Source organism: Rousettus aegyptiacus, unplaced genomic scaffold (assembly GCF_014176215.1).
Source record: "Rousettus aegyptiacus isolate mRouAeg1 unplaced genomic scaffold, mRouAeg1.p scaffold_m13_p_7, whole genome shotgun sequence".
Taxonomy (NCBI): domain Eukaryota; kingdom Metazoa; phylum Chordata; class Mammalia; order Chiroptera; family Pteropodidae; genus Rousettus; species Rousettus aegyptiacus.
In genome coordinates this window covers 72578497-72604807 of record NW_023416310.1, presented here as the reverse complement: position 1 = coordinate 72604807, position 26311 = coordinate 72578497, and the positions used below count along the sequence as shown (strand labels likewise).

Sequence of the window (26311 nt, the reverse complement as noted above, 5' to 3'; positions counted from 1 at the left end):
ACCCCGCCACACGTGGAAACGCCGATCCTGCCGTTATTTTCATCCCCTGCCCCCCTTAGCCCTTCCCAGCAAGGGAGCCCTCTAAACAACTCCGTGACCTGGCCCTCTTTCCACGGGGTTCTGGCCACCACGCGCCTTAGAGAAACAATATGAATGACAATGCTTTAAAAATAATGGTCGTGGGTTTACAGCCATGCCACCCCGAACGTGCCCGATCCCGTCTGATCTCGGAAGCTAAGCAGCATTGGGCCTGGTTAGTACTTGGATGGGAGACCACCTAGGAAGACCAGGTGCTGTACGCGTAAAATAAATAAATAACAAAAAATAAAAATAATGGTCATGAGCTTTTAATCGACTAAGCCACCCGACACCCATTGGAGCGGCAAAGGCAACCTCACCCCAATCAAGGTAAAGACCATCGGTTTCTCTTCTCTGTCACTCAGGAGGACATCCGTACAGGGATGATGACCGGAAGGTTATATGGACGACCTGGGGGACACTGTATCCTTGCGTTGTACTGACTGCCTTGGGGAAAATGCTCAGAGGGCAGATGCCTACAGAGGATAAACTGCCACAAATTTTCCATAGATAGAATGATGGTCGGTTACTCATGAATTTTGTTCATTCTACTGTTTCAAAAGTATAATTCAAATTATTTTTGTCCATTTCAAATATAGTAATTTTTAATCCTCCCATTGCAGTTTTAGGAACTTAGTTTCAGAGTCTCTGTCAACAGGTAAGAAGTAGCAATGAAAAGGAGATATCTCTCTGTATTTAACACCCAAAAAGCATCGGGTGGCATGCTTACATGAAACAATAATCTTGTTTTTACTCACATCGATTTTTAATTATGTTGTAAGGATTTGGGTGTTTGTGGTGCTGCGCGGAAAACATTCCACCTCTGAAAGCAGGTAACAAAAGCTCTGGGCATTATTTGATTATATTTGTTCATTAGCACTGGGTTTAGGGGGGGGTGTTATTTTTCTAAGTTTAAATATTTCGGAAACATTAGCATTTCCAAATCTTTGGTGAAGTATGATTTGAAAAAACAAATGTTTTCAAAAACTACTTGAGTGTAGTCATCATATAAATTTCATACCAAGCAAGAAATTCATTTTTAAATGAGTCCTATTCAACGTGTACCTCTCAGGAAAAAAGCGTGAACAGATATAAAGCAAAATATAACAGCCATTATCTCCAGCTGGTAAGTCTATAGAACAATGAGTAAGACTGGAGCCTTCCTAAAAGCAACGCATAGTGACCACAGGAAATTAAAAACACTGATGTAGAATTTACCCGGTTATTGTCATGAAGCCAAGGACCAATAAATTCTGATTTTAAAAAACTTTCATACGAAGGATGTACCCACGCTCAAATTAATAAAAACCCCGCGTACTACACTGTTCCTGAAATTTCTACTCACATTTTTGGACTCAACTGTAATTTTATATACTGAGCAAAAATCTTAAATATAACATAAGCAGTCAAATCGAAGCGAGAAAACCCCTAAGTAAAATTCCAACAATCCAGAAAAAGAACTGACAAGCATCTAAACAGCTTTACTTTCCTGGTTATTTTCTCTGTTTACCTAATTTGCAGAGCGTCGCCCACCTGTTCCCGGCAGTGAGATGATGGATTCTGACTTTAAAATGAGGGCCTAGATGGCATCGTAGGTGACAGAGCTGGAAACCCTGGTGTCTGTTGTTTTGCCTAATTGCTTACAAAATAGGGAGCAACCGTGACTTTAATTTGAACTATTTTTACTCTCTCCACATTTCGGCTTATAGTTTGGCTGAGTGCTTTATAATTTAATGGAATATGATCTCAAAGCCAGCTTCATGAATGCGTTAAGTATTGAACGTTAAAAGGATGATTAAAATACTTCAAATTTTATCTGGTATTTTGCTTCAGCACAGCACATTATGAAATATTTATATGATTCATTTGAATGTATAGGTTTTCAGTTCTTTCCAGCTCAATAAAAACTGTAGCAAAACAGTGATGATTTCTGAAACCCTCGTCTAGTTGTTCAGGTTTACAAGCTCCACAGTTAATTCTGTACAATGACTGCCGTTTAATTTTGTGTAACGAGTACTCAGGAATCCAATTTCAAGCAAAAACCTATCTTCTATCTCTTGTGCTAATGTTAAGGGATGGTATTACCTTGCAAACACTCAAGAAGACAGATGAAATTGGAATCACCAGGATCGTTTCCACCGGGCCTGTTAATTTATTCACTGGAAAGACTATTCATTTACATAATGTTTTAACTGGTTTCAAAAAGTCGCTTTTTTGGTAGGGAGTGGATTTTGACGTCATTTTCACAGGACTTCTACAATAAATATACATGGATTCACACCTTAAATTATTTTTAAATTATAAAGTATTTGAGAATACACAGTGACATAAACACCTGCGTACCTATCACCTCCCTTTATCGAATCTTGGCATGAACTGTCTCGTGGCTTAGGAATATGTCGACCTGCTTAGGCCGTAAGTACTCAGTTAGCATGGGCCACAGGAACCATGTTGCCTGAGATCTGGAGGGTGGAGATGAAGCAGCAGCCACAGTGTGAAAGTTCTGGAGGTCGGTGTGAGGTGGTCACTTACCTGCCGGCTCCCCTCCTCGGTGTGGGGTCCTCCTTCAGTTCCCAGCTCCAGGTGTGTTTCCTTCTGTGACAGAGGACACCAGCTTTACCTGGGGGACGGCCCGTTATCAGAATAGGGGCAGCGGGAGACTGACATGAATTCCAGTCTGTCCTCATGGGTTCCAGCTTGTCCTCACTGTCCTGTTTACATCCACCTTCCCTTCCTGTCTGCCCTGCGGACTTCAAGCTTCAGCATCGGACGAAGGCAACAGCCTGATAGAGACTGTTGAACCACCTCTCACAAGTGCACACCTGTAATATATACAGATATATAGACTATATATATTACATGGTTACATAATTACATAATACTTATAATTAACATCTAAAAATTACATTATATGTAATGTACACATATATGGATATATTTTTTCTAGTGGCTCTTTTTCTCCAATTGAACACTGACTTAAAGAACTTCCTTCGAATTTTTCATTTTTTAATAAAAAGAATCGCATGTTTTTGAAGATCCTTTACAGGTGACCCTAGCAGGACATGGAGATCAAGGACAATTTTAATTGCAGGAGAGAGCTGTACCCTCAGGATGCAGGTCACCTCTGAATGAAAGAGTCTCAGCTCTACATCGACAGAGAAGAGATTGACTACTTGATTCACGGGCCTGTTCTGCTAACACAGTGGGATGGAGAGGTCCTTTGTACAGATGGCCTCAGAAGTGTTTATCACACTCACACCTCTACCCAGCAGCTTCTTCTTGGAGCTCAGTACTGAGCTGAGTACAGGGAGGAAAGAACTTGCTAGAACGTCGGGTCGGCCTGTGCATGGCAAGCAGCAGACAGAGCTCTGAAGGAGGAGAGCCGATCTCTAAAGTCTGTTTCTCCACCCCCCTCGCCCCATTCCAAACCTCCATAACTTGTCCATTTGACACATACATACTGTGTCCTTTAAGGCGGGCGCTGTGCTAGACCATGGGGCATCGATGACTCCACTTGTCCTGTCATTCGGATGTTGCTTATCTGGTCAGCAGGAAGGCAGATAAAGGTGAGGACGTGTCCAGGAAGTCTGTATTCTTTTACTAACTTATCCCTTTTTCTCTTACCTCCTCTCCCTCAGTCCCCTAGTGTCCACTATTTTAGTGTTTCTATGCGTTTGACTTTCTTTGTTTTTTTAAAGATTCCACATATAAGTGGCATCATTAGGTATTTGTCTTTGTCTGGGTTATTTCACTCAGCATAATGCCAGGTTCATCCACATTGTCGCAAAACAGGATTTCTTTCTTTCTCGTGGCTGAATAATATTCTATGCATACATACATACATACATTTTCTTTAGTCATCCATCTGTTGATGGACCCCTTAGGTTGTTTCCATACCTTGGCTATTGTGAATAATGCTGCAGTGACCACGGGAGTACAAATATCTCTTCTAGATGATGATTTTAGTTCCTTTGGATATATAACCAGAAGTGGAATTGCTGGATCACGTGGCAGTTCTACTTTTAATTTTTTGAGGAACCTCCATACTATTTTTCATAGTAGCTGCACCGATTAACATTCCCACCAACAGTGCATTAGAGCTCTCTTTTCTCCATATCCCGGCCAGCATTCGTTATCTCTTGTCTTTTTGAAAATAGACCTAAAGATGTGGGGTGATATCTCATTGTGGTTTTAATTTGCATTTCCCTGATAAAGAGTGATGTTGAGTATCTTTTCATGTCCCTCTTGGCCACTCACATATCTTCTTTGGAAAAATGTCTACTCCGATCCTTTATATGTTTTTCAATTATTGGGTTATTCGGGGTTTTTCCCTATTGTTTGTATGAGTTATTTGATATTTTGGACATTAATCCCTTGTACCAGATGTGTGGCTTGCAAATATTTTCTATTCCATAGGTTGACTTTTCATTCTGTTGATTGTTTCCTTTGCTGTGCAGAAGTTTTTTAGTTTATTTATTTATTTTGTTGTTTTCGCTTTTGGTGTCTAATGCAAAAAAATCATTGCCAAGACCAATGTCAAAGAGCTTGCCCCATTTTCTTTATGGTTTCAGCTTTTATGTTCAAGTCTTTAATCTATTTTGAGTTGATTTTTATATATGGTACAAACATAAATCTAGTTTCATACTTATGTATGTGGCCATCCAGATTTCCCAACACCACTTACTGGAGAGAATGTCCTTTCCCCATTGTATATTCTTGGCTCCTTTGTCATAAATTAATTGACCATATGTGCAGGGGTTTATTTCTGGGCTCTCTATTCTGTTTCAATGATATATGTGTCTGTTTTCACGCCAGTACCATACTGTTTGAATTACCATAGCTTTGTAATAGTTTGAAATCAGGGAGCATGATGTCTCCAGCTATGGTCTTCTTTCTCAAGAGTGTTTGGGCTATTTGGGATACTTTGTAGTTCCATGTGAATTTTAGGATTTTTTTTTCTGTACTTATATAAATTGCCATTGGAATTTTGATAAAGTTTGCACTGAACCTCTAGATCACTTTAAGTACTATGGACATGTTAACAATATTACATCTTCCGAACCTTGAACACAGAATATCTTTTCATTTATTTGTGTCTTCTTCAATTTCTTTCATCAATGTTTTATAGTTTTCAGTGCATAGATCTTTCACCTCCTTGGTTAAATTTATTCCTAAGTATTTCATTCTTTTTGATGCTAATGTAAATGGGATGGTTTTCTTAATTTCTCTTTCTCATAGGTTCAGTTACTATTAAAAAAAAAACCTGATTTTTGAATTTTGATATTGTATCCTGCAAATTTACTGAATTCAGGTATTAGTTCTAGGAGGTTTTTGGTGGATTCTTCAAGGTTCTATATATATAAGATCACGTTACCTGCAAACAGAGACAATTTAATTCTTCCTTAGGGACTTGGATGTCTTTTATTTCTTTTTCTTGCCTAATTGTTCTGGCTAGGATTTCAGTACTATGTTGAATAAAAGTGGCTAAAAGTAACTAGTCTTTTTCTTGATCTTAGATGAAAAGCTTTCAACCTTTACCACTGACTATGATGTTAGCTGTGGGTTTGTCATATCTGGCCTTTACTATGTTGATGTATATTACTTCTATACCCAGTATTTTTGCCATGAAACAACGTTAAATTTTGTCAAACAGTTTTTCTCCATCTATTGAGATGATCACGATTTTTATCCTTCATTTTGTTAATGTGGTATATCACATATATTGATTTGTATATGTTGGGAATGTCAAGAGCAAGTAACAATAGTAATCATCTGTTAAATAATGATTCCGTGCTGGCCACTATATGTCCAATTCACAGTCCTATTTAATTCTTACAGTGAAATCTCTTCGAAAACATTTACTATTATCATTTTACAAACAAGAGATAGAGACTGGAGAAAGGCTGCGTAATCGATCCAAAATCTCACACCTAGTGAGTGATTGAGCTAGGATAAGTACCCAGATCTGTCTCACGTCCAAATTCTAACACTGCCTTCCTAAACGTGAAGATTCATTCTGCTAGGTTGGATAAGAGGTCCTGTTTCTAAACTTAATCTGCGACAGAGGAGTGTTGACCCCCAGAGGAAAAAAAAATTTACCAAGAAGGGCTCCTGGTGACTAATTGGACCAAATTTAAAAACAGAGCCTTGCAGCCATTAGCAGACTAAACCAGGGCCTCTCACACAAGCCACACTTCAGGTAGAAGCCTGCACTGAACTGCCTGCCTGGGTCCGAGCCCAACTCTTATATATATATAAAAAAAAAAAAGCTCCTGGCATCCTATTTCAACCAACAGGATTGAGACTTTCCTAATTGGAGCTGCACAGCTATATCCTCATTAGCACCTTCACTGACCAATCAAGGAGCCTCCATTCTGACCAATCAGGATAGTGCTTTTTGGACCAATCAAGCCGTGTATTTGGAGTCCCCTGTGTATAAGAATGAATCAATCAGGCACCAGGGGCAGGGAGTTCTCTCTATCCAAGTCGGCTCCGCTCTAGCTCAAGGAATGCTCTCGCTTTACCCACTTAAGGCTGTGTTTTCAGACTGGAGGTACACCAGCTAAACTGTTCTTGCTGGCTCAGAACAAAACAGAGGTCTCACCGCCCTGGCGTGGAGCAGAGCAGAGCGGCCTCATGGGCCACGCGGCAACACTGGGCTGCTTCACGCCAGGGGTGCCTGTGCCGCGGCCGCGCTGTATCACGACTGAGTTTATACCGAATCAAGTCTTCTTCACTGTACCCCGAATCGAGGATTCCTACTGGCACTGAATTAGCGCCGATAACCGTCGGTTGACAGGAGACACCCTAAACCAAGGTCTTTTTGAGTTCGGCCAGTCGGCTGGACGGGATTGAACTCCAAATACCAGAAGTAACGGGCCATTCCAACCGTGTCACAAACCACAGGACTCAAAAGTAGGTAAATTCCCCCAAAGCTAGAAAGGGTGATGCCCTGTGTGCCAAAACCCAGGTTTGGGCCAGGGCGCCGCCCAGCCTCCCGACCCCCAAGGTCAGTGCCTTCAGATCTGCTGTAACCTCTCTGCCTGGAACCAGCCGAACTGGGGTAAGTGCAAAGTCCTGTCGGTTTGGTTCGATCCCAGTGGTCAAACTGGGATTAAAAAAAAAAAAAAAAAAACCCTCAAATGCCTGGAGGGACCCAGTGGGTGTTGAAGCTGGGCGCGCGCCCGCCGTATGCCGTCTGCCCCTAAGCGTGTTTCTTCAACGCAGGGGCTTTCTGTGCGCCTTCACGCTCCCGCCTACAAAACAACTATGCTCCATCCATTTTTCTTTAAACAAACAGCCTTCCCTTTAAGCCATGACAGAAATCTGGGCGCAAACAAAAAAAAAAAAACGAAATTTTACCTTCACCTTACTTCGTCTGAGAAACACCTGCCAGAAACCAACCCAGGCGAGCGCGCCAGCAGGGGACGCTGCGCGGCCGCTTCTGCTTCCGGGCCGGCGGCGATCACTTCCGGGGCGACCGTTAGCCAGGCGGAAGTGCGGTCTCCCGGCGGCGGCTGTCTCGGGACCCGCAGAAGGAGGCTCCCGAGGTGGGGGGCCGGGCCGGGATGGCGGCGGCGGCGGCCGGGGCGGCCCAGGAGAAGCAGTTCCCGCCGGCGCTGCTCAGCTTCTTCATCTACAACCCGCGCTTCGGGCCGCGCGAGGGAGAGGTACGCGGAGCGGGGCTGCGCGCGGGCGTCAGCCGGCGGCCGAGGAGGGTCCGGGGGTGCGGCTTGGCTGGACGGCGGGCGGCGTCGGGCCGAGGGAGCCGCGGGGTGCGCCCCGGAGGCGGCCCCGGCCGGCCCGGTGCAGGGGCAGCTCCTGTCACTCTGCGCTCCTCGAGCATTGACCCAGGGTGCTCCAGCTGTGCGCCTGGGCCCGGGGGTCCCGCGGGGGCCAGACGACGTAGGCAGCGTCTGCCTCAGGTCCCCGATCCATGCTTGCGTGTTGAATGAAGGTTTGTCACGTTGATCACTCCACGCAGTTGGGGTCGGTTTTCACTTTGCAGCAATTCCGTGATTAAAATTGAGTGATTAGAATTGAGTTGATGTCTCTTACTGGAAGTTTCCAACTAGGAGAAGCGTGGAACAAGGACGGTGGACCGTAAACCTAGAATAATGCAGGCGTAGAGGACCCTTGGAAAGTTTCTGGGTTTTTTTTTTTTAGTTAATAAGTAAATAAGTTCTAGGAGTTTTTTTGTTTTGTTTTCTTCATTTTAGGTGGGGACAGTGACTTCCTCAAAGATGTCCAGAGCTACGTTTTATTGGCAGCAAATCACAGTCTTTTAAAGGCTGTCAGTCTAAATATCCGTGAACTTGCTGGGTTTAATTCCCGGGGAGGTGTAAGTTTATGCACCTGTGCACGCCACACGCTTATATTTTGCAAGCGTTGGTGTATTTATTACAAATTAACGTGAGGAAAGAACTGCAAATATGGAGTTTCAGAGTAACTGTCTAGTGCTTCTTTAGATGACTTGTGACTTAATTGTCTTTCAGGCTGGTAGGCGTTATTTAAACAGTGAGAAGACAATTCTTGTTTTGCTAAAAGTTTTTTATTTTGGGGTTTTGTTGTTTGCCTTTAGTACGTATGACATGAGAGGTTGTTGTTAAACTTAGCATTTGCAACAGCTAATGTGAGAAAGTGTTTATGTTAATGTGATTTTGGTTTTTCATATTTTAGGAGGAAAATAAAATTTTGTTTTATTATCCAAATGAAGTAGAGAAGAATGAAAAAATTAGAAATGTCGGATTATGTGAAGCTATTGTACAATTTACAAGGTAATGCTTTTAAATGTACATTTGCAAAGCTCAGTGAATTCTTAGAATTTATACTGGACAATTGTCCCCAACATATTCTTTTAACCTTTTTAGGACCTTTAGTCCATCAAAACCTGCAAAATCTTTACATACACAGAAGAATAGACAGTTCTTCAATGAACCAGAAGAAAATTTCTGGATGGTCATGGTATTTACATACATAGTACATCTTTTTTAATTTGTATAGTAAAGTTATGGGTGATCTTTACGTTTGGGAATTTAGGAAAGTCCTCTGGCTGTTGCATCAAAGTGAAATTACAATAAAGTTGGTTGCAGCTTTCTAATCAAACTCCTATTTGGTGTATTTGTTCTTGGGGCTGTTTTAAGAAGTTGTGTTTTTGTGTTTGTGTTTTAAGAAGTTGCGACATGTACACATTTTTTAATTTAGGAGAAATTAAAAACATATAATTGACTCATTATGTAATATCAGTTTATCAAATTTTGTAGGTTGTGCGGAATCCTATCATTGAAAAGCAAAGTAAAGATGGAAAACCAATTGTTGAATATCAAGAGGAGGAGTTGTTGGTAAGGTGTCGTTTGTTACTTAACAAACTATGTTGAGTAACTTGTTCAAATTTAAGCCATGTCACTTTTGCAGAAGTTTCTCAGGGTACACAGTGAAGTTGTATTTCTGTTGTTTACATTAGCACAATCTTATCAAAATGTTTATACATCCTACCTCACTAATGCATGCTACTAATCATCTGTATTTAAAAGCACTCCTAAAATTAGGCTCATTGGTTTATAATCAAATTTAAATACCAGGTTTATAAGCATATTGCTTCACCAAGGGTCATTGTACCTCTGCTGTATAATCAAATTTTTTCCTTTGAATAGAGTCTCATGCCATGTCTTTGTGTTGTTTGTAGGACAAGGTTTATAGCTCAGTGCTCCAGCAATGCTACAGCATGTACAAGGTAAGCATGACGTTTTTTTCTGAATTAAAGCTAACCACTTACCCCTATTTACAGGAGTTGTTTAAAAGTAGTTCTCAATTCTTTAGATGACCACAAGGCGATTGTCTATCTGTTTTATGGGAGGAAATAATAGGTCCTTTGGAACAGTATTGAAGTTTATGCATACACTTATTCAGAGTTTGAGTCCTGCTCTGTTCCTGGCCTTGTACTAGGAATGTATTCCCATTGGTGAACAAGACAGTCCATGTTCTTGAGGGAAATACATACTGCAGATATTTATATAGTTTAAGAAGTCTGGCGATATTTATATAAAGCTGAACTTAGGTAATAGTGAAGGTTAAAAACATGCCCAAAACAATTTGGTGATTTCATAAAAATTATAACATCACTTAACAGTGTGGTAATTTTTTGTGACTTATAACTCATCCTTTCTCATAGAAATATCTTTTGCATATAAAAGGAATTGGGGAAATTAAATAAGCCATAGTAATTAAAAGTAAAAGAAGAACTTGTTAGACTGGGTAATTGAAGGGCATAGGAAATTGACTTTTCAAAATCTTTTACACCATTAGCTTTTTAATGGTACATTTCTGAGAGCCATGGAAGATGGAGGTGTCAAGCTCCTAAAAGAAAGATTAGAGAAATTCTTCCATCGGGTAAGTATTGTGAATTTTATTTATAATTTCGATAGTATTCAAATAGCCCCTTAGAGATCTATACAGACAGATTTGTTTCTCATACACAAAAAAGTCAGCTTGAAAATTGTGGCAAAACCAGACCAGTGCGGAAACTCACCAGACTCGTACCCTTGACTCTTTCTGACCCGATGTCTTGAAATATCGTTTTGCTTCATCCTTTTCCACCTGCATCGAGCGGGCTTCCTCGAACGTGAACTTGCTGTGTGGTAGATTGGTTCAGGAGCAAAATTAAACTCTTCAACCTGAGTCCCACGTTCTTGTGTATTGAGTGTATTCTCTAAACAGGCGTAGTGTGTTGACTGAAGATTAAAGTATTTGGCTGTGACGCAGACTTTATCTCACGTTAGGGGTTATTAGTGTAATTTTTCCCAGGTGATAAATGAATGTCCCTAAACAGCTCCCATTCTTTTCCACTGTAAATTGATTTCTCATCTCTCACCCAACCTCTGGTCAAATCCAGTTTATTTTCTCCCTGAATGACCTTCGATATCTATTTTTAAATCATTTTGGTTGTGTGAATTACTTATTTGTTCACTTTAATGAACATCATTATTCACTCTTATAATATCTCCTGGTTCCTGTTTTTGTCTTTTTCATTCTCTTACACATCAGTGGGTACAACTGACCTCATGTCCTTCCAACATGATTTTAGTGTAAGATGGCACTGTCTGTCCGTGATATCACTGTATGGGTCCCTAATGAGGTTAACCTAATTTGAGCCCTAATATAAGGAATTAAGTACTTTAAAGAGGTAAAACACTATACTGAATAAACATTAACTAGCTGCGTTTGAACTTTGTATTTTGAAATTGAATTGAAACTTGATATTGATTTGGAACTTTATATTTTCAAATCCAGTTACCTATGGCTCACCTACCTGTTGGTCTTGTCAGAATGCTATTTGCTAGTATCTAGTTGTACCATAAGTTAAGACTAATTAATTTCAGTTGTCAAAGAGTACTATTAAGAAAAAGATTCAAATAAATAAATGTTATGCCTTATTTTTCCCATAGTATTTGCAAACGTTGCACTTGCAGTCGTGCGATCTACTTGACATTTTTGGTGGAATCAGCTTCTTCCCATTGGATAAAATGACTTATTTGAAAATCCAGTCCTTTATTAATAGAATGGAGGAAAGCCTGAGTATAGTCAAATACACTGCCTTTCTCTATAACGACCAACTAATCTGGTAGGTACACCCTAAGGCTTGGCATGTAAAAGAAGAAAATCTTTTGGGATAATAAAAATAGCAGTGACTGGATGGATGGCAGGTTGTCACGCTGAAACTAACCGCAAGGGGCAAAGCAGGAAGCATCTTTCTAGATACTGTCAAAATATAGCGGTGATTATTTAAACCAAAACTAGGGCGATTCTGTTTAAAATTACCAAGCAGGGGAGTTTACAACTGGCTCAGTGAAAGGTGGAGAAGATGTTTTATCAAGCTAGGTTTTAGAATCCTATTTTTATTTTGGTGTTTTTCCAAAAACATCTTCCACAAAATGGTATAGCACAGGGCATATAGTAAGTCGTTAAGTGTTGTCTGTCATTTCCTGTCATAGGGTGTTTTCTACTCAGTGTCCAATAAGAACGAAATGCCAGCCACATGTGTTAACTTTAAAACTGCTAGTAGCCACAATAGAATTAAAAAACTGGTGAAATTAATTATAAAATATATGTTTTGGTCTGGTATTTCTAAAACATTTCAACATGTAATAACATAATTATTAATGAGCTAGTCTTTTTGTGCCGAATCTTAAAAACCCAGCATGTATTTTACAGTCATTTCAACCAGCCACATCTGGAGAGCTCGGTAGCCAGATGTGCCCAGCAGCTGCTGCGATCGGAAGCACAGCTGCAGAGGTCGCTGTCCAGCTCGTCATTCTCTCTGTACCGTCTTCTCCCCGTTCAGCAGCCCCTCCTCACCGGCACTCATCGTTTATGTCTTGAAAGGAACATCCAGGACTTGTTTTTCTCTTTTCCCCCCTTACCTCATTTATTTCTGCCACAGAAAAAGCGGGTGACCTTTCTGTGTGTTCCGTGTGGAAATTCCATCTGCCTCGTTGGCCGCGAGATCATTTCAGAGTTGGTGGTGTCACAGGACAAGCACTAAGTGTTCCCAAGCGCTTCTTCTATCTTGACCTTAACTTTAGACCCGGAACCTCTCTCTCTGCCAGGCAGGAAACAAAACAAACCTGCTAAGGGCATGGGGCTTCCTTCTAATTTTAATGGTGGACAAGACAGTATGAAAATCAAACCTCGAAATAGGAGACGCGGTAGGGAAAGAGAAAGGGGTCAGAGAAAAGCAGGGGAGCCCCGGGAGGTGGGCACACTTGTGCGCCAGGACAGACCCGACCGCACTAACCTGTCATTTCTCCGGAAAAGGGGGAGAGAGGCTCCATTTATGTAGTGAGATTTCCTCGTGATTTGTTCAGTTACCTTGAACAGAAAAACCTGAAGTGCAGACTCATTGTTGATGTTCCCACCTAAATGAACGACTTCAAAGAGTCCGATGGCTGCTGGTCTCAGGACTTTTTCCACGTGCTGCTCGTTCCTGCCTCGTTTCAGATCAGATGGTTTGCCTGAACTTTTCCTCCTTTCGCCTACACGGAAATCAGTATTATAATCCACATTCACTTCTAAGAGAAGGACCAATTTCGGGTCCACAGCATCCCGGTATTTTCTGGGATACCAGATGAAAGAAGATGGCATTACTGCGTAACCCAGAAAGCAAAGAGAAACCTTCGACCGGAACTGGAGTGTGTGGTCATTAATCTCCCTGAAGAATCCTGCGTGGAATTCAACCAGAGAGTCAAGTTGCAACTCTTTATTTTCAATGGCATATAAAATATAAGACTACATAGTAGCCGCCTTTAGCAAGTCAGGATAAAGTTCTAGAGCTGGGACTTAAGTGTAGTTCATTCCTTCTTGAAGTTCCCAGTCCAGGAAAGGGCCTCTTGATATCATATGAAAGAAGAAAGATGCACTTTGCATAGGGACATGGAAAGACAGAAGACTGCTTCCAGACTTAACAGTACCTTTCTGGTGTTTCAGGAGCGGATTAGAACAAGACGACATGAGAATTTTATACAAATACCTCACCACATCTCTATTTCCGAGGCATATTGAACCTGAGGTATGATTGAGTGCTACTAGCTCTTTCTTTGGATAGACAGGCAGACGTGTGTGTGTGTGTGTGTGTGCGTGCGTGTGCATGTGTGTGCATGTGTGTATGTTTACATACAGGTTTGGTGTGCTGGGGAAGACGACGCAGTAATGTGGTTATGGGCGGGACAGTTCTGATCTATATTTTATATTACTAGCATGATATTTAGTATATTTAGTTGTGTATAACTTGCACAGAAAACCGTATATGTCAGCTCTTCATTTTATCATGTTCAAATGCAATAGCAAAAGTATGTTTTAAAGAGGAGCAGTTCATTGAGTAGAGGGAAAAAAACTGGGTTTTACATACAGTACTGGGAGCTCTGAAAAAGCCAGGGATCTTGGCCAAAACAATGGTTAGTCCTATTGTCTTTTCATCATAAACGTGTGACCAAACTTTGAATTGATGTTATGTTGCCTGCGTGGCTTTTCCACTCTGGTGCTTAATTTCTTGATTTTCTGCAGAGAAAATATAATATTATAAATAATACCACAGCGTGCTCCCCAGAGTATCCCGTCGTAGCTTTAACTAGCTGGAAGCAGAAAGTATTCCTAGCCCATCAAGTCATCATCTTAGGCCAGGTGCACGTGCATGCTCCTCTCTGCGTCTCTCCCTCCGTTATTTTAAAGCCATGACTTAAAACAAGAAAAATACCTTTGATAAGAAATTGAAAGCAAGGTTTTGAGAAGCCCCTGGCCCTCCCCTTAGTTTCTTTCTAGGTGGTTCGAATACAGTGGCTAATGTTCATGGAGTGTGCGCCGTATGCCAGGCACTGTACTAAGTGCCTGGCAAACGCGCATCTCCTGACAGCCATTCTAAAAGCTGGGTACCGCATCTCCATCTTATAGGTAGGATACCCAGGCTTAAGCAGCTTAAGTGACTTGCCCAGGGCCACCCAGCTAGTAAGCAGCGGAGCTGGGCCTTGGTCTCAGGGTCTGCCTGATGCTAAGCCCCTGCTCACAGCGCCCCCCTCAGGAGGATCACTTCAGGAGGCTTTTCTGTGTTTGATGGTTCAGTTACAACAGCAGATAACGGTGCTTTATATCAGGCCGGAGGAGCGGGCTGGTAAAACGGGAAGCCACAGTGTCCAACACGGCGATGTGAACACGGGCGTGTGCGGTCTTCTCATGTGAGAGATATCTGTGCGCCTTTACTGTTGCATGGACTATGGTTTTCAAGCCTTCATTTGCCATAACATGCTAAATTTTATGTAGATTAAACATCGATTGAAATTTTTTAGAAGGAAAGTTTTAGCTAACATGACTATTGGGTTTGGATTTTTTTTTCGCTACGCACGTGGAAATAGTGTATCTTCAGCGAAAGAAACTAGGAGTGTGCTACAGATACAAATCTGTGCAGAGCCACGATGGCATGGCTGAAGGCCTTGACATCAGACAGGCTTGGGGGTGGCGCCCAGCCCTGCTACCTAGGAGCCATGTGCGTCAGTGAACTTCCGTTTCCACAGCTAGAAAATAGGAAAGGAGTATTCCCTGTAGGGGTGCTAAGAGGTGAAGTTGAGTCATTTCTGTCATCGCCTATTGACCACATAGGGGATTTCAGTTATTGCTATAAATGGTACTACATCAATATATGGAATTTAGGGTTATAATAGTTCTGGTTGAAATCAGTGAGTTTTCAACCAGAACTCCTCCCTTTTTCTAATAGGGAGGAATATGGGGAATTGATGAGAAAAATGTCATGGAGCCAACTAGTAGCTAGGAATGCTGTTTTCGAAAGCTTTAAAAGTAGAAAGTCTGATAAGTCATTTCTCAACATTAAATTTGTTTCCAGCTGGCAGGAAGGGATTCTCCCATAAGGGCAGAAATGCCGGGAAATCTTCAGCACTACGGAAGGTAGGACTTCTGTTCTTCCAGGTACCGTGTTGGATTTTATTATCTTTTTTGGTAAAGATAAAATCACGAACACCGAATTACCCTTGTGCTGTTTTATTGACAATAATCAGCAAAGGAAATTCTGTTCTTTCCAATGAATTAAAACTATTACTTTTTCTTTCTTTCTTTTTTTTTTTTTTTAACGCCTACAGCACCTGGTCTTCCTAAGGTGGTCTCCCATCCACGTACTAGCCAGGCCCGACCCTGCTTAGCTTCCAAGATCAGATAGGATTGGGCAAATTCACAGTGGCATGGCCGTAGACAAAGCTATTACTTTTTCATATTCCGATTTGGTGTTTTCCAATAGCGGCTAGCTTCCCCCCCAAATGGCCGTATATTAAGTAGGCATGTACTCCATTTATATATTCGTATTTATAATATGCCTAATTAAATTGAGTTATCTCTGTGCTTACTTTTCAGATTTCTAACCGGACCCATGAACCTTAATGATCCAGAAGCCAAATGCAGATTCCCCAAAATCTTTGTAAATACAGATGACACTTATGAGGCACTCCATTTAATCGTTTATAAGGTAACCGCTGTTTTTACAGATCAGTATTAAAGTAAGCCCGTCTTGCACGTGTACGCGAACAGGCATGCAAATGTCTGAAATGTTTCTCAGGACAGATGCTGGAAGTTATAACTGTAAAACTCAACACGGGTGTCTTAGGGGATAGTTGTCTCAGCTCCTGTTAAATCGTTTGGTCATTCGTAGGCAAGTAGCTGTCCAGGGCCGTGCTGTCCTGCGTGCTCGCCCGGACAAGGCCGCCAAGGCTCGGGTCGTCTCTTGGTCGGGTGCCCTCTGGTGCCGCCCGCCCGCACTCCAGTGAGCACTGCCTTCGCTCTGGTTTTAAAACCGTAGACTTGCTCATACATAAGGACAGTCTTGGTGTCTATCAGGATGTCGCCTTGCAAGGATATATATTTACGTTAGGTTGGGGTGTTTTTTTTAAGGCAGGTTTTAGTTCAAAAAAGGAGGCCAAGCGTATATGTGTGTTTTCTGTCCCTCTTGAGGGTACAGTTTTGTTTTCATTCGTAGAGACTTGGAAATGATGCCCTGAGAGCACAGGGGGGAGATGGCCATAGAGGTGGAGGGAAGATGGAAAGGGAGGTGGGGGTGACGCCTGACAGGAGAGCGGCGGGGGCTGAAGCCTGGGAGGTGAGCGGGAAGGGTGCCCGGAGAAGCCCCGGCTGGGTGGCAGCTGCCTCGGGAGTCTGGAGTAGGGAGTAAGCGAAGCGAGGACTGTGAGCCGTTCAGTCGCCCCTCGACACAGGCAGGCGCTGCGCGCCTATCCCGGGGGAGAACTCGGTGTCTTTTTCTGGAAAGGAAACGATCTGGGGAGACCTGGCAGGGCTAACACGGGTGTCAGCACCCGAGAACCAGGTCCTTCTCCTTCCGGCGTCGCGGTGTGCCCCAAAACTGCTGCCCTCGTCCCTCCCCCGAGCGAGGCCCCCCGCCCCGGTCAGCCTTCCGGTTCCCTCATTCTTGAGTGTGATTAGAACAACACTTAGGTCCTGAGAGAAACAAAATGACTGGGAACAAAAGAGAACTCCTAAAAATTAGTATTCACAGAGGTTAGAGAAGTGTCTAGAAAGCCGACAGAACCATGTGACGGAGTCGAGGTTGTGTTAAACTTGAAAATATAATGTATTTTTTATTGTGAGATACGTATCACATAAAATTTATGTTAACCATTTTAAGAGGACAATTCAGTGACATTAAATAGATACATCCACAGTGTTGTGCAGCCATCACCACCATTTCCAAAACTTTTCACCCCAAATTCTGTACCCATTTAGCAATAAGCCCTCAGCTCCTTACCCCTGAAGACATAATTTTTGACATAAGAAATTCATTAGGTTCAAGATAAGTTGCCCAGCCTTAGAACATAAGATAAAATAGCAAGAGAGAGAACTATGGGAGGAAGGAGAGGGGGGGTCAGTTCTGGGATTTCAACATCGAGTTAATGGCAGGTGGAAGAGGGAAAAGTCCATTTTTGTATCAAGCTAAAATCACCCTCTTCCGGTTCTGTGGCTTAGAACCGTTAATGAAGGGAATGCGAGCCCGATTTCCATTTTTAAAGTCGGCCAACAGATATAATTTTGGATGTGTCGATGCATCATGGTTAAGTTAAAGAGAGAGTTTTTAAACAGCTTTATTGAAATATAATTCAATTGAATGGTTTCTAGCTGCAGAGTGCACGAGTCCCCAAGGCTACCCTCACACCTGACACCAACTGCTGGTTCGGGGGTCCCCAAGACCACCCTCAGGTTCAGCAGTTCACAGGAAGGACTCGGAGCAGCCACTACACTCACATTTACAGTTGATTACAGCGAAACGTACAGACTAACGTCAGCCGAGGGAAGAGGGAGAAGGGGCAGGATCCGGAGTCGCCCGGTGCCAGCTCCCAGGCGTCCTCTCCCGGCGCAGCCGTGCGGACAGCACGGCCTGTCCCTCCCAGCATGACAGCACACGTGCAGTGCCGCCGCCCACGGAAGTCACCCGAGCCTCGACGGCCACAGTTTTATTGGGTTGGTCACACAGACACAACTGACCACCCGAGTTGCTGACCTTGGTCTCGGCCCCCAGTAGGTCCAGCTGATCCCGCACGGGCTCGGGGCCCGCAAGGGGTAGTGGCTTGCTTTCTTTCAAAGTCTCTGGTTTGGGCGTCAGGGTAATACCTGCCTCAGAATAAGGGCCATCCCCGCCTATTTTTTTAGAAAACTTTGCGAAGGGCTGATGTTAATTCTTTAAATGTTTGGTCACAGTGAAGCCATCTACATCTGGGCTTTTCTTTGTTGGAAATTTTTAAATTACAAGTTAGTCTCTTGTTTCAGATTTTTTTCTGATTTTCTATTTCTTCTTGGGTCACTGTCAGTAGTTTGTATCTTTCTAGGAATTTGTCCATTTTGCTTAAGTTATTCAATTTGTTGGTATATAGTTTTTTATGGTATCGTAGTCTTCGAATCTTTTTTCCTCCCTATAAAGTCAGCAATGATAGCTCTTCCTTCATTCCTCATTTTAGTAATTCGAGTCTTTCTTTTTTGCTTGGTCTAGAGGTTTAACTAAAGTTTTTTTAATTTCATTGATCTTTTCCAAAAACCAAGTTTTGGTTTCTTTTTTTCAGTTTTTCTTTCCCTGTTTCATTTATTTCTGCTCTAATCTATGTTATATTCTTCCTTGTGCTCGCTTTAGGGTTAATTTGCTCTTACCTTTTCCAAAGTCTTAAGATGGAAGGTTATGTTATAGATTTGAGATCTTCTTTTTAATATAGGTGTTGATAGCCAGAAAGCTACAAATACTGTAGTAGATTTTCATCCCTCTGTTTGCTGCCCACCCTTAGGACAGTTTCCCTCGGAAAATTTACATATTTTTTATAATTTTCTCCGGCCGCTGCTCAGCTCCACTGGAGAGCCTCAGGTTGCAGGGCCAAGGGTCCCAGATATCCTGGCATTTCGGGAGAGGCTGAAAATTGGAAATACGGAAGAAAACTAGTTGGCATCTAAGTCAAAATTACACACAAAGAAACATACTGGGTGGAACAGGCCTGTAAGCCACCAATTTTGCAACCTGTTTATAGGCAAATAGTAATTATGATTTAGTTACAGAATAACGTAGATGTTACCAACTGTGACCATGTCAGAATAGCCATAGCTGATAGAGGCGGAAGAGGAGAGAGGCGCAGGGGCACACCACCTGTCCTCTTTTCAGAAGTTAGCGACTCAGCAGCTCGAACCTGTAGCTAGTGGCATGAGAAACGAGCCATCTAGGGCTGCGAGGTGACCAGTGAGGGAACTAGAGTGGCCGTAAGCCAGAGAGGAGGAGTAAGGCAGATGACGCGTCACATCCATCCTGACGGAACTGGGGGGCTCGCTGTGCCGTCTGCAGGTGGCAGTGGTGAAACTCCGTGACCCGAAGTGATCAAAAGTAGTTGCCTGTGGGAACGGGCCCCAGAGAAGGAAGTCGTTTGCTTTTTTTTTTTTTTTTAAATCATAAATCAGTATGTTCTGTCTGATGTGTTTTTAACACTATACATTGCTTTGACAAACTTAACCATTTTGGTTATTTATGATCTTCGTTGATGTAAGTTGCTGGGACTTGCTAATGTCCTAATTGCAATAATTGTTATAATAAAAAGTGAGACAAGGTGACATTAATTTGCTCTGGTTTTTAATCGCGTTAATGGAAATTTCAAACGTACACAGAAACAGACTCAAAAAATGAATCTCAGATACCCGTCACACAGCTTAATTAATTAACAAGATGGTGATCTTTCAGCTGTCTTCTCTACATGTTTTTTTTTTTTTGGCCAGAGCATTTTAAGTCTTGTCATTTCACTCGTAAATACTTCAATTTGCGTCTCTGAGAACATCTGTTTTCACACAGCCATCATGCTAATCACACTCCATGAAGTAAACCATTCTTCCTTAATATCCTCCGATATCCAGTCCACAGTTCTCCAATTGGCTAAGAAGTATCTTTAAGTCGATTTGTTCAAGGGTCAGACAAGGTCACTGCATCTGGTGATTAAGTCATCTTTTTTGTTCCATTTTGTAATCTCTGGTTCGTTTTCCCTCCCAGGCCATGAGCGCAGCCGTGTGCTTTATGATCGACGGTAGGTACACCCTGTCTCTGACTCCCCCCTCAGATAAGCCTGTCCTCTGTACAGTTCGCTGCGGTGTATTCCTAAGTGGAGAATATGTTGTCATGGCAACGTAGCGCCTGTATCAGGCGCTGCACCTCTGTCGTCTTAACTAGCTCTTTCTAGTATTTTCAAGCCCTAGTTGTCCCACTTGTCAGCAGCAGGGTCAGGGCACCTTTCTGCACCTCCCTGACTATGGGACGATCACAGTGGTACCCATTTTACAGGGGGCTTTGAGGATTAAATGAAGTAATGGCTGTGAAGTGCCAAGCAGCACCTGGCCCATGAGTTCTGTGTAACGTTTGCTAAAGACATGTTTGACCTTAGGTCTACTCGGGGTGGGCAAGCAATTTACCACCCAAAGGCCGTGTTTAACTCGACATTCACAATGAAATACGTCTTTGATTTTTTTTTTTTTTCCATCTTAAATATAACTAACTTTGATTCTTCGGTTTCTCTTCTATTTGAGGAGGGCGGGGTAGGTGGGGAGAGCTGATCATTTGATTGTTTTATCTCCTGGATCCAGTAAAAGCTTAACTCGAATTGTTAATTCAGTAAAGATGATAAAATCCTTCTTAAGACGGATAATGACCTTTTAAACACAGAATATCATAACACTTTTTAAAAATTTCTTGGCAGCCTCTGTACAGCCTACGCTGGATTTTTGCCGAAGACTGGATGGCATTGTTGGGCCCCAGCTCACGGTGCTGGCGTCTGACATTTGTGAGCAGTTTAACATCAACAAAAGAGTCTCTGGGTTTGTACTTCAATTCATGTTTACTTTCGAGCATCTAACTGGTTTGGGAAGAGTAAGGGTGGTTTTCACTTAAGAATATAGACAGAAAATTGACATTCGTGTTTTTCTCTGAATCCAGAGAACAGCAGTGTGCTGTTCAGCCCTGTCTGGAAAGCTTTCTGGGGAACCGTTCTTGGGTTCCTACCCCTCGCTGATGGTTGGGGCTGGGTCTCCATTAATGCATCCCCTCAGCTTTGCCCTGATCGGAGCATGAACGCAAGGCTTAGGTTTGCTGCCTGTGGCCTTGGCCTGGTGAGTGCCATTCACATCCTGCTCGACCAGCCCCGATTGCGAAATTCACACTGGCAGGCGTAACCTGCAGGCTTTTGCTTTGCATGGACCAGGAACACTCTGCCACGCTGTGTAGAAGCGGGCGGGGTGACGCTGGCTGTGCCGGAAGCCATTAGGGCGTTGGCACTGAGTCTGGCAGCCTGCAGGGCTCCGTGCCGGGCAGCAGGAGACTCAAGGTCAGACTCGTCTGGGTTCTAAGCTCTTAAGTCGCCGAACCTCTTTCTGCTCTCTCCTCCATGTAAAGCGAGTAAATGGACAGGACTTTGAGAAATAGAAGCCCTCTTCTGTGGACTTGCCACGTGGCTGAGGAGTTACTAAAGCGCATGAGGTTGTATACGTCCTCGTTGGTAGTGATCATTTGTTATATGCACAGTGCGTGGTCTTACGTGAGCACCATGGAGAGGTTACAAACGGGCCCCGACTGAAAGTGCGTTTAGGTTCGGTGTCTGTGGGTGGATTGTTGCTGTTGACAGCTTACTTCGTTTTTGACAAGACTAAAGAAAGTGCCAGATCAACTTACACCTAGACAGTGATGTTAAATCATTTAATTTTTCTTTCACCATTAAACTGCCAGATTCTTTATTTTGAAGGAGACATAAGTGACTCAAATCTGTTGCATCATGCACACCACGAGCAGAGAGCGACAGAGTGTAGCGACCTCTGCACCCCCGAGGCCCAGGCCGCTCCCGGCCGTGCTAACTGTTCTGTGTGCGCTTTCGGGAGATGGGACGTTTCAGGCAACTCAGCAACACGTTTCCAGAGGTGAACCTGCCGTCAGGCACCTTCTGTTTCACAAACAGGGTGAACTGTGCTTGGGGTTGTGTGGAAGAAAGGAGACGGCCTGGGAGATTAACTACTGTGTCATTAGAGAGTTTTCGCTCCAGTATTTTATTATGAAAATTTTCAGACATAGGAAAGTTGCAAAAATTGTATCGTGCACACCCATATGCCCCCTACTTACACTCTGCAATTAAGATTTTGCTATCCATGTTTTAGTGCACATCTGTCTGTTCTAGAGGACAGTTTTTTGACTGTTAAAGAGACCCACTGTACAGGGGTCATGAGCCCCCTGAAAGATAGGGTCCCTGGCATAAGCTCACACAGTTTAGGGGCGTGCCCAAAGATAGGAATTCTAGAAATGTAGTTCTTATCTTTGAGACTTGACCTTAAGATGCTTCTGAGATTGTACATATGAGGAGATACTGCTTGCCAGACCATAAATATCAACTAAAGATAAAAAGATTTCGAGTACAAAGGTAATGTGTTTTTCTTCTGGAAATCCTTCTCACCCAAATCAAACCATTTTATGCTCCGGTCCTGGGACCTCCACAACTCATATCCCAGAGAAGCTGGGGGCAGCCCCGAAGGAGGAAGAAGGCCCCAGTGGCATCTAAGGCGCCATCTCAAGGGCCTTGTTGATGGGGTGCAGTGTGTGTGAGGCCCTTGGGGTCAGGACCGCGGCCTTCGTGCCCGGCCTGTTCCAGATTTGGGGGCTGTATGTGTTGCAACTACTCAGCTGTCGTTCCCGTGTGAAAGCAGCAACCGGCTCCCAAATGCTGGGTGTGGCAGCGTTCCAGTCGAACTTTACTTAGAAAAATGGCCAAATTTGCTGACGCCCTCCACTAGAAGATAAAAGGCCTGTATTGATTTAGTTTGCATTTTTTAAAAATTCAGGGAATAACCGAGTGATTGCCATTTATAAAACATCATAGTTTTGGGAAAATCATCACAAAACGGTTAAAATATTTTTGGTTTTAAAAAATACACTCCAGCTCTGGAAAATTTCATCATATCGAGCACCTCACAGATACCAAGTAACTTACTAATGAACGAGGAGCCTGTCTCATCTTAACCGAGCTGCTTAGTTTGAAGGTCCAGCCATTGAAAATACAAGGCTTAGCCTCACTGATGTAAAGTTTCAACAGTGTCGTGGTAGAGTTTGGATAATTTATTCTTTCAGAATGTTCCCATTTCAATGGCATTTTCACAGGTCTGAAAAAGAACCGCAGTTTAAGTTTATCTACTTCAACCATATGAATTTAGCAGAGAAAAGTACAATTCACATGAGGAAAACTCCCAGTGTGTCGCTTACGTCTGTTCACCCGGATTTAATGAAGATTCTGGGTGACATCAACAGCGATTTTACCAGGTAAATCGAACCACCTGTCAAATTCGGTGCCCCCTTTCTAATAAGAGACATTAAAGTCATCTTCAAAACCAAGTGACCCAGGGCCCCCTTGCAGGGGCTCACAATACCCACCTTTTGGGGGGCCATTTCTCAGCAGATCATCAAGCCCAGAGGTCACTGGTCACTCGGATGCGACTCCCTGAACTTCCCACGTGACTGACGTTTCCTGTTCCTTATTTTAGATTGTTTTTCACAACCTGGCTGTATTTATGATAAACCGTGGCATTTTAAAATTCTTGTCTTACAGAGTGGACGAAGATGAAGAAATCATCGTGAAAGCGATGAGCGATTATTGGGTCGTTGGGAAAAAGTCTGATCAGCGGGAACTATATGTTATTTTGAATCAAAAAAATGCAAACCTGATTGAAGTAAACGGTAAATAGGATTTGGTGTTTGAGAATTTTAATGCCATTGATGTTTAAAAACTACTGCGTTTTCAGCGCACTAAGAAAAACACTGAACAGAACATCGTGACTGTTGAGATTCTGAGCAGAAGCCTCTGTTGCTTAAAGGAAATGTCATTTCATTGTTTTTCAATAGCTTAGTTTCTTTTAAAAAGTGTGAAAAAATTCCTGTATCACGGGGAACTTGGCCCAAAGCATTATTGTTATAATGCTAAAGGGAAACAAACCCTATTTTTATTTCCCGTGATGAGGACACGCACTTAGGCGAGCGCTGCCAGGGTCACGTGGCAGTCTTCAGCCGCCTCTGCGCGCAGGCAGCCTTGCGACGCAGAAGTTCCCTTCCGTCTTGCAGCCGAAGCAGTTGGTCTGCTCCTCGGCTCCTGGGGCTGCCGACAGCCGCTTTGCCTGGCCCTGACCGCGTCTGTGCCCTGGAGGGAAGGGCATGCCGCCGTCACTGCATCAGGCCCCCTTGCTGCTCTGAGAGAGACCCGGAGCAAGGAGCGGACAGTGCGGGCACCCCGGGTAGCACCTGGAAGAGAAGCTAGGTGTGAGGCTGCTTTTTTGTGCGTCTTCTAAGGCGTCCACTGAAGTTTTCTGTTTCATGAACACAAGAGCTGCGTGCATTAGAAACGTCAGTACAGACGAGCCTCGTTACGGTGGGAGTCGAGTCAGGACCACGTCGCCTCCGTGGATTGCAGCAACAGTGTTTGTGCTGTGGCTTCAGGCCTCTCAGGGTTTGCGACGTCGTGCTCCTGACCCCATGAGCCCCTAAGCCGTGGGTGTCGCAGGCACCCTGGGTGCTGGGTTTGAGTTTTCTCAGACCCGACGCAGCAGGGTTTCTCCATGTTAAGCAGCATTGAAGTCTCAGGGGTGTGATATGCTTTTGCCGTCTCAGTTTATTCACATTTTTTACCCAGGCTTCTAGGATTTAAGATCCAAATTAATGCAGGTATTTGTTTATTCCCAGGGTTATTTTAGAAGAATTTAAGGTACTAATATGTAACTTTTAAGTGGAAACCTCTGTTCCTTACTGTTTTCTGTTCTTTTTGCAGAAGAGGTAAAGAAACTTTGCGCAACGCAATTCAATAACATATTCTTCTTGGATTGACTGATAATGGCTCACCGAAACATCTTTTTAAAAACTCAGCAAGCGTTTCGTTTACCACTGCAGGTTATTGGTCATATTATTGACTGAATTAATGACAATAGTAAAGCAATACTTGCTTTGAAGAATCAAATTTCTACTCAGTCTGATGATCCCCTGAAGTTTTTAGATTTTAAATATTTATGTGGAATTAACTGAAGGCAGTCGGCTACATCTCTGTCTTTCCATTCTTTTGACATTATGTGAATATTTTACTGGAAAATAAGACTAATAAATTGTTAAAACTTTTTAAAATTCTGGTTTTGCATTGAGTTTCCTGTTGCCTGTTTGCAGACCTCACTGTCCAGTGGGTCCTTGACCTGTCCTTGGGGATATTCAAGCAGCTAGAGCTCAGGGTTGGGGTCCCTTCCCTGGTCACTAGACCTGAAGTGGCGCACTAGGGCCTTTGCTCAGAGTAACTGTTAGCCTAGGTTTTTGTCTTGAGGACTAACGTGATTTTTTAGGCTACGTATGATAACAGAGCATTTAAGCAAAGTGCCCCAGTGTGGTCTCAACATAAAGCTGTCCTTCGTCATGTAGAACTCCCGGGTGGTCACACTCGGCATGCAGCTTCAGAGCCGAGATGCAGCCAGGCTGGATGTCATTTAACCTGGCTTGTAGTGGTCTGGACATCCCCGAGTGTGAATGAAACTAGCCAGGTACGGTCTAGAAAGTGGCGCCGCCCCGTCCCCAACACAGGCTCCAGTGTCCTCACCTGACCCGTGTGAGCCTGCTGCGTGAGGGGAGACGGAAGGACCTCATGGATTTGCAGTATTCTCACCGTCACCCAGTCTTACACAGTTCACAATTCCCATTATGATACCCTCTTAACCCAGGGGTTACTTAAGAGTGTGTGTTTTAGTTTCTAATGATATTAGGCATGCATCCACTGCCGACTTATCAATTGCAATATAATCAGATGGTAGTCTCTGGTGTATCATTTGAAATTGTTGCATTTTTTTAAACTTTAAATGTAGCCAGTATTTGTCTCTGTTGCATTCTGGTTTCTGTGTGTGCTCAGACTTTTTAGTTGTTTACATTGTAGCCTTAGTCAATACTGATTTTCCTCACCTGTTTCTTCCATTGTGATTGTAACTTTTCCCCCCTTAGTTGTCAGCTTTTGCAAGGCCGGTATGGAAGACGCAGACTAGTAATGCATCTTTTTGGTTGGTTGTCCTTTGCTCATTTTGATTTGTATCTCTCTTACGGGGATGTTTGTTTTAAATTGTTTTATCTGCCTTTACTATTGCTTGCCGTTCCGGCCATCTTGATTAGATTTTC

The 26311-nt window shown here is 43.0% G+C and overlaps 1 protein-coding gene and 2 pseudogenes across 1 annotated transcript; 2 read left to right on the top strand and 1 right to left on the bottom strand.

Annotated features, from left to right (window-relative positions):
* The first annotated feature begins 183 nt into the window (after positions 1-183).
* Positions 184-302, top strand: LOC118605758 (annotated as a pseudogene).
* Positions 303-7559: 7257 nt separating this feature from the next.
* Positions 7560-25285, top strand: CCZ1 (CCZ1 homolog, vacuolar protein trafficking and biogenesis associated). Its single transcript, XM_016155166.2, has 15 exons — positions 7560-7748; positions 8758-8855; positions 8949-9042; positions 9342-9419; positions 9764-9811; positions 10384-10467; positions 11523-11698; positions 13561-13642; positions 15464-15525; positions 15985-16096; positions 20147-20180; positions 20847-20964; positions 23285-23443; positions 23730-23857; positions 24939-25285. The coding sequence occupies exons 1-15, from the start codon at positions 7647-7649 to the stop codon at positions 24992-24994; spliced, it is 1431 nt and encodes a 476-aa protein (XP_016010652.2). The 5' UTR covers positions 7560-7646; the 3' UTR covers positions 24995-25285.
* LOC118606042 lies at positions 15708-15827 on the bottom strand (annotated as a pseudogene).
* Positions 25286-26311: the final 1026 nt, after the last annotated feature.

Coding starts and splice junctions, on each gene's coding strand:
- CCZ1 (XM_016155166.2), top strand. CDS start 7,647: ATGGCGGCGGCGGCGGCCGGGGCGGCCCAGGAGAAGCAGTTCCCGCCG. Junction 9,812..10,383: donor AATGCTACAGCATGTACAAG/GTAAGCATGACG, acceptor TTACACCATTAG/CTTTTTAATGGTACATTTCT. Junction 13,643..15,463: donor CGAGGCATATTGAACCTGAG/GTATGATTGAGT, acceptor ATTTGTTTCCAG/CTGGCAGGAAGGGATTCTCC.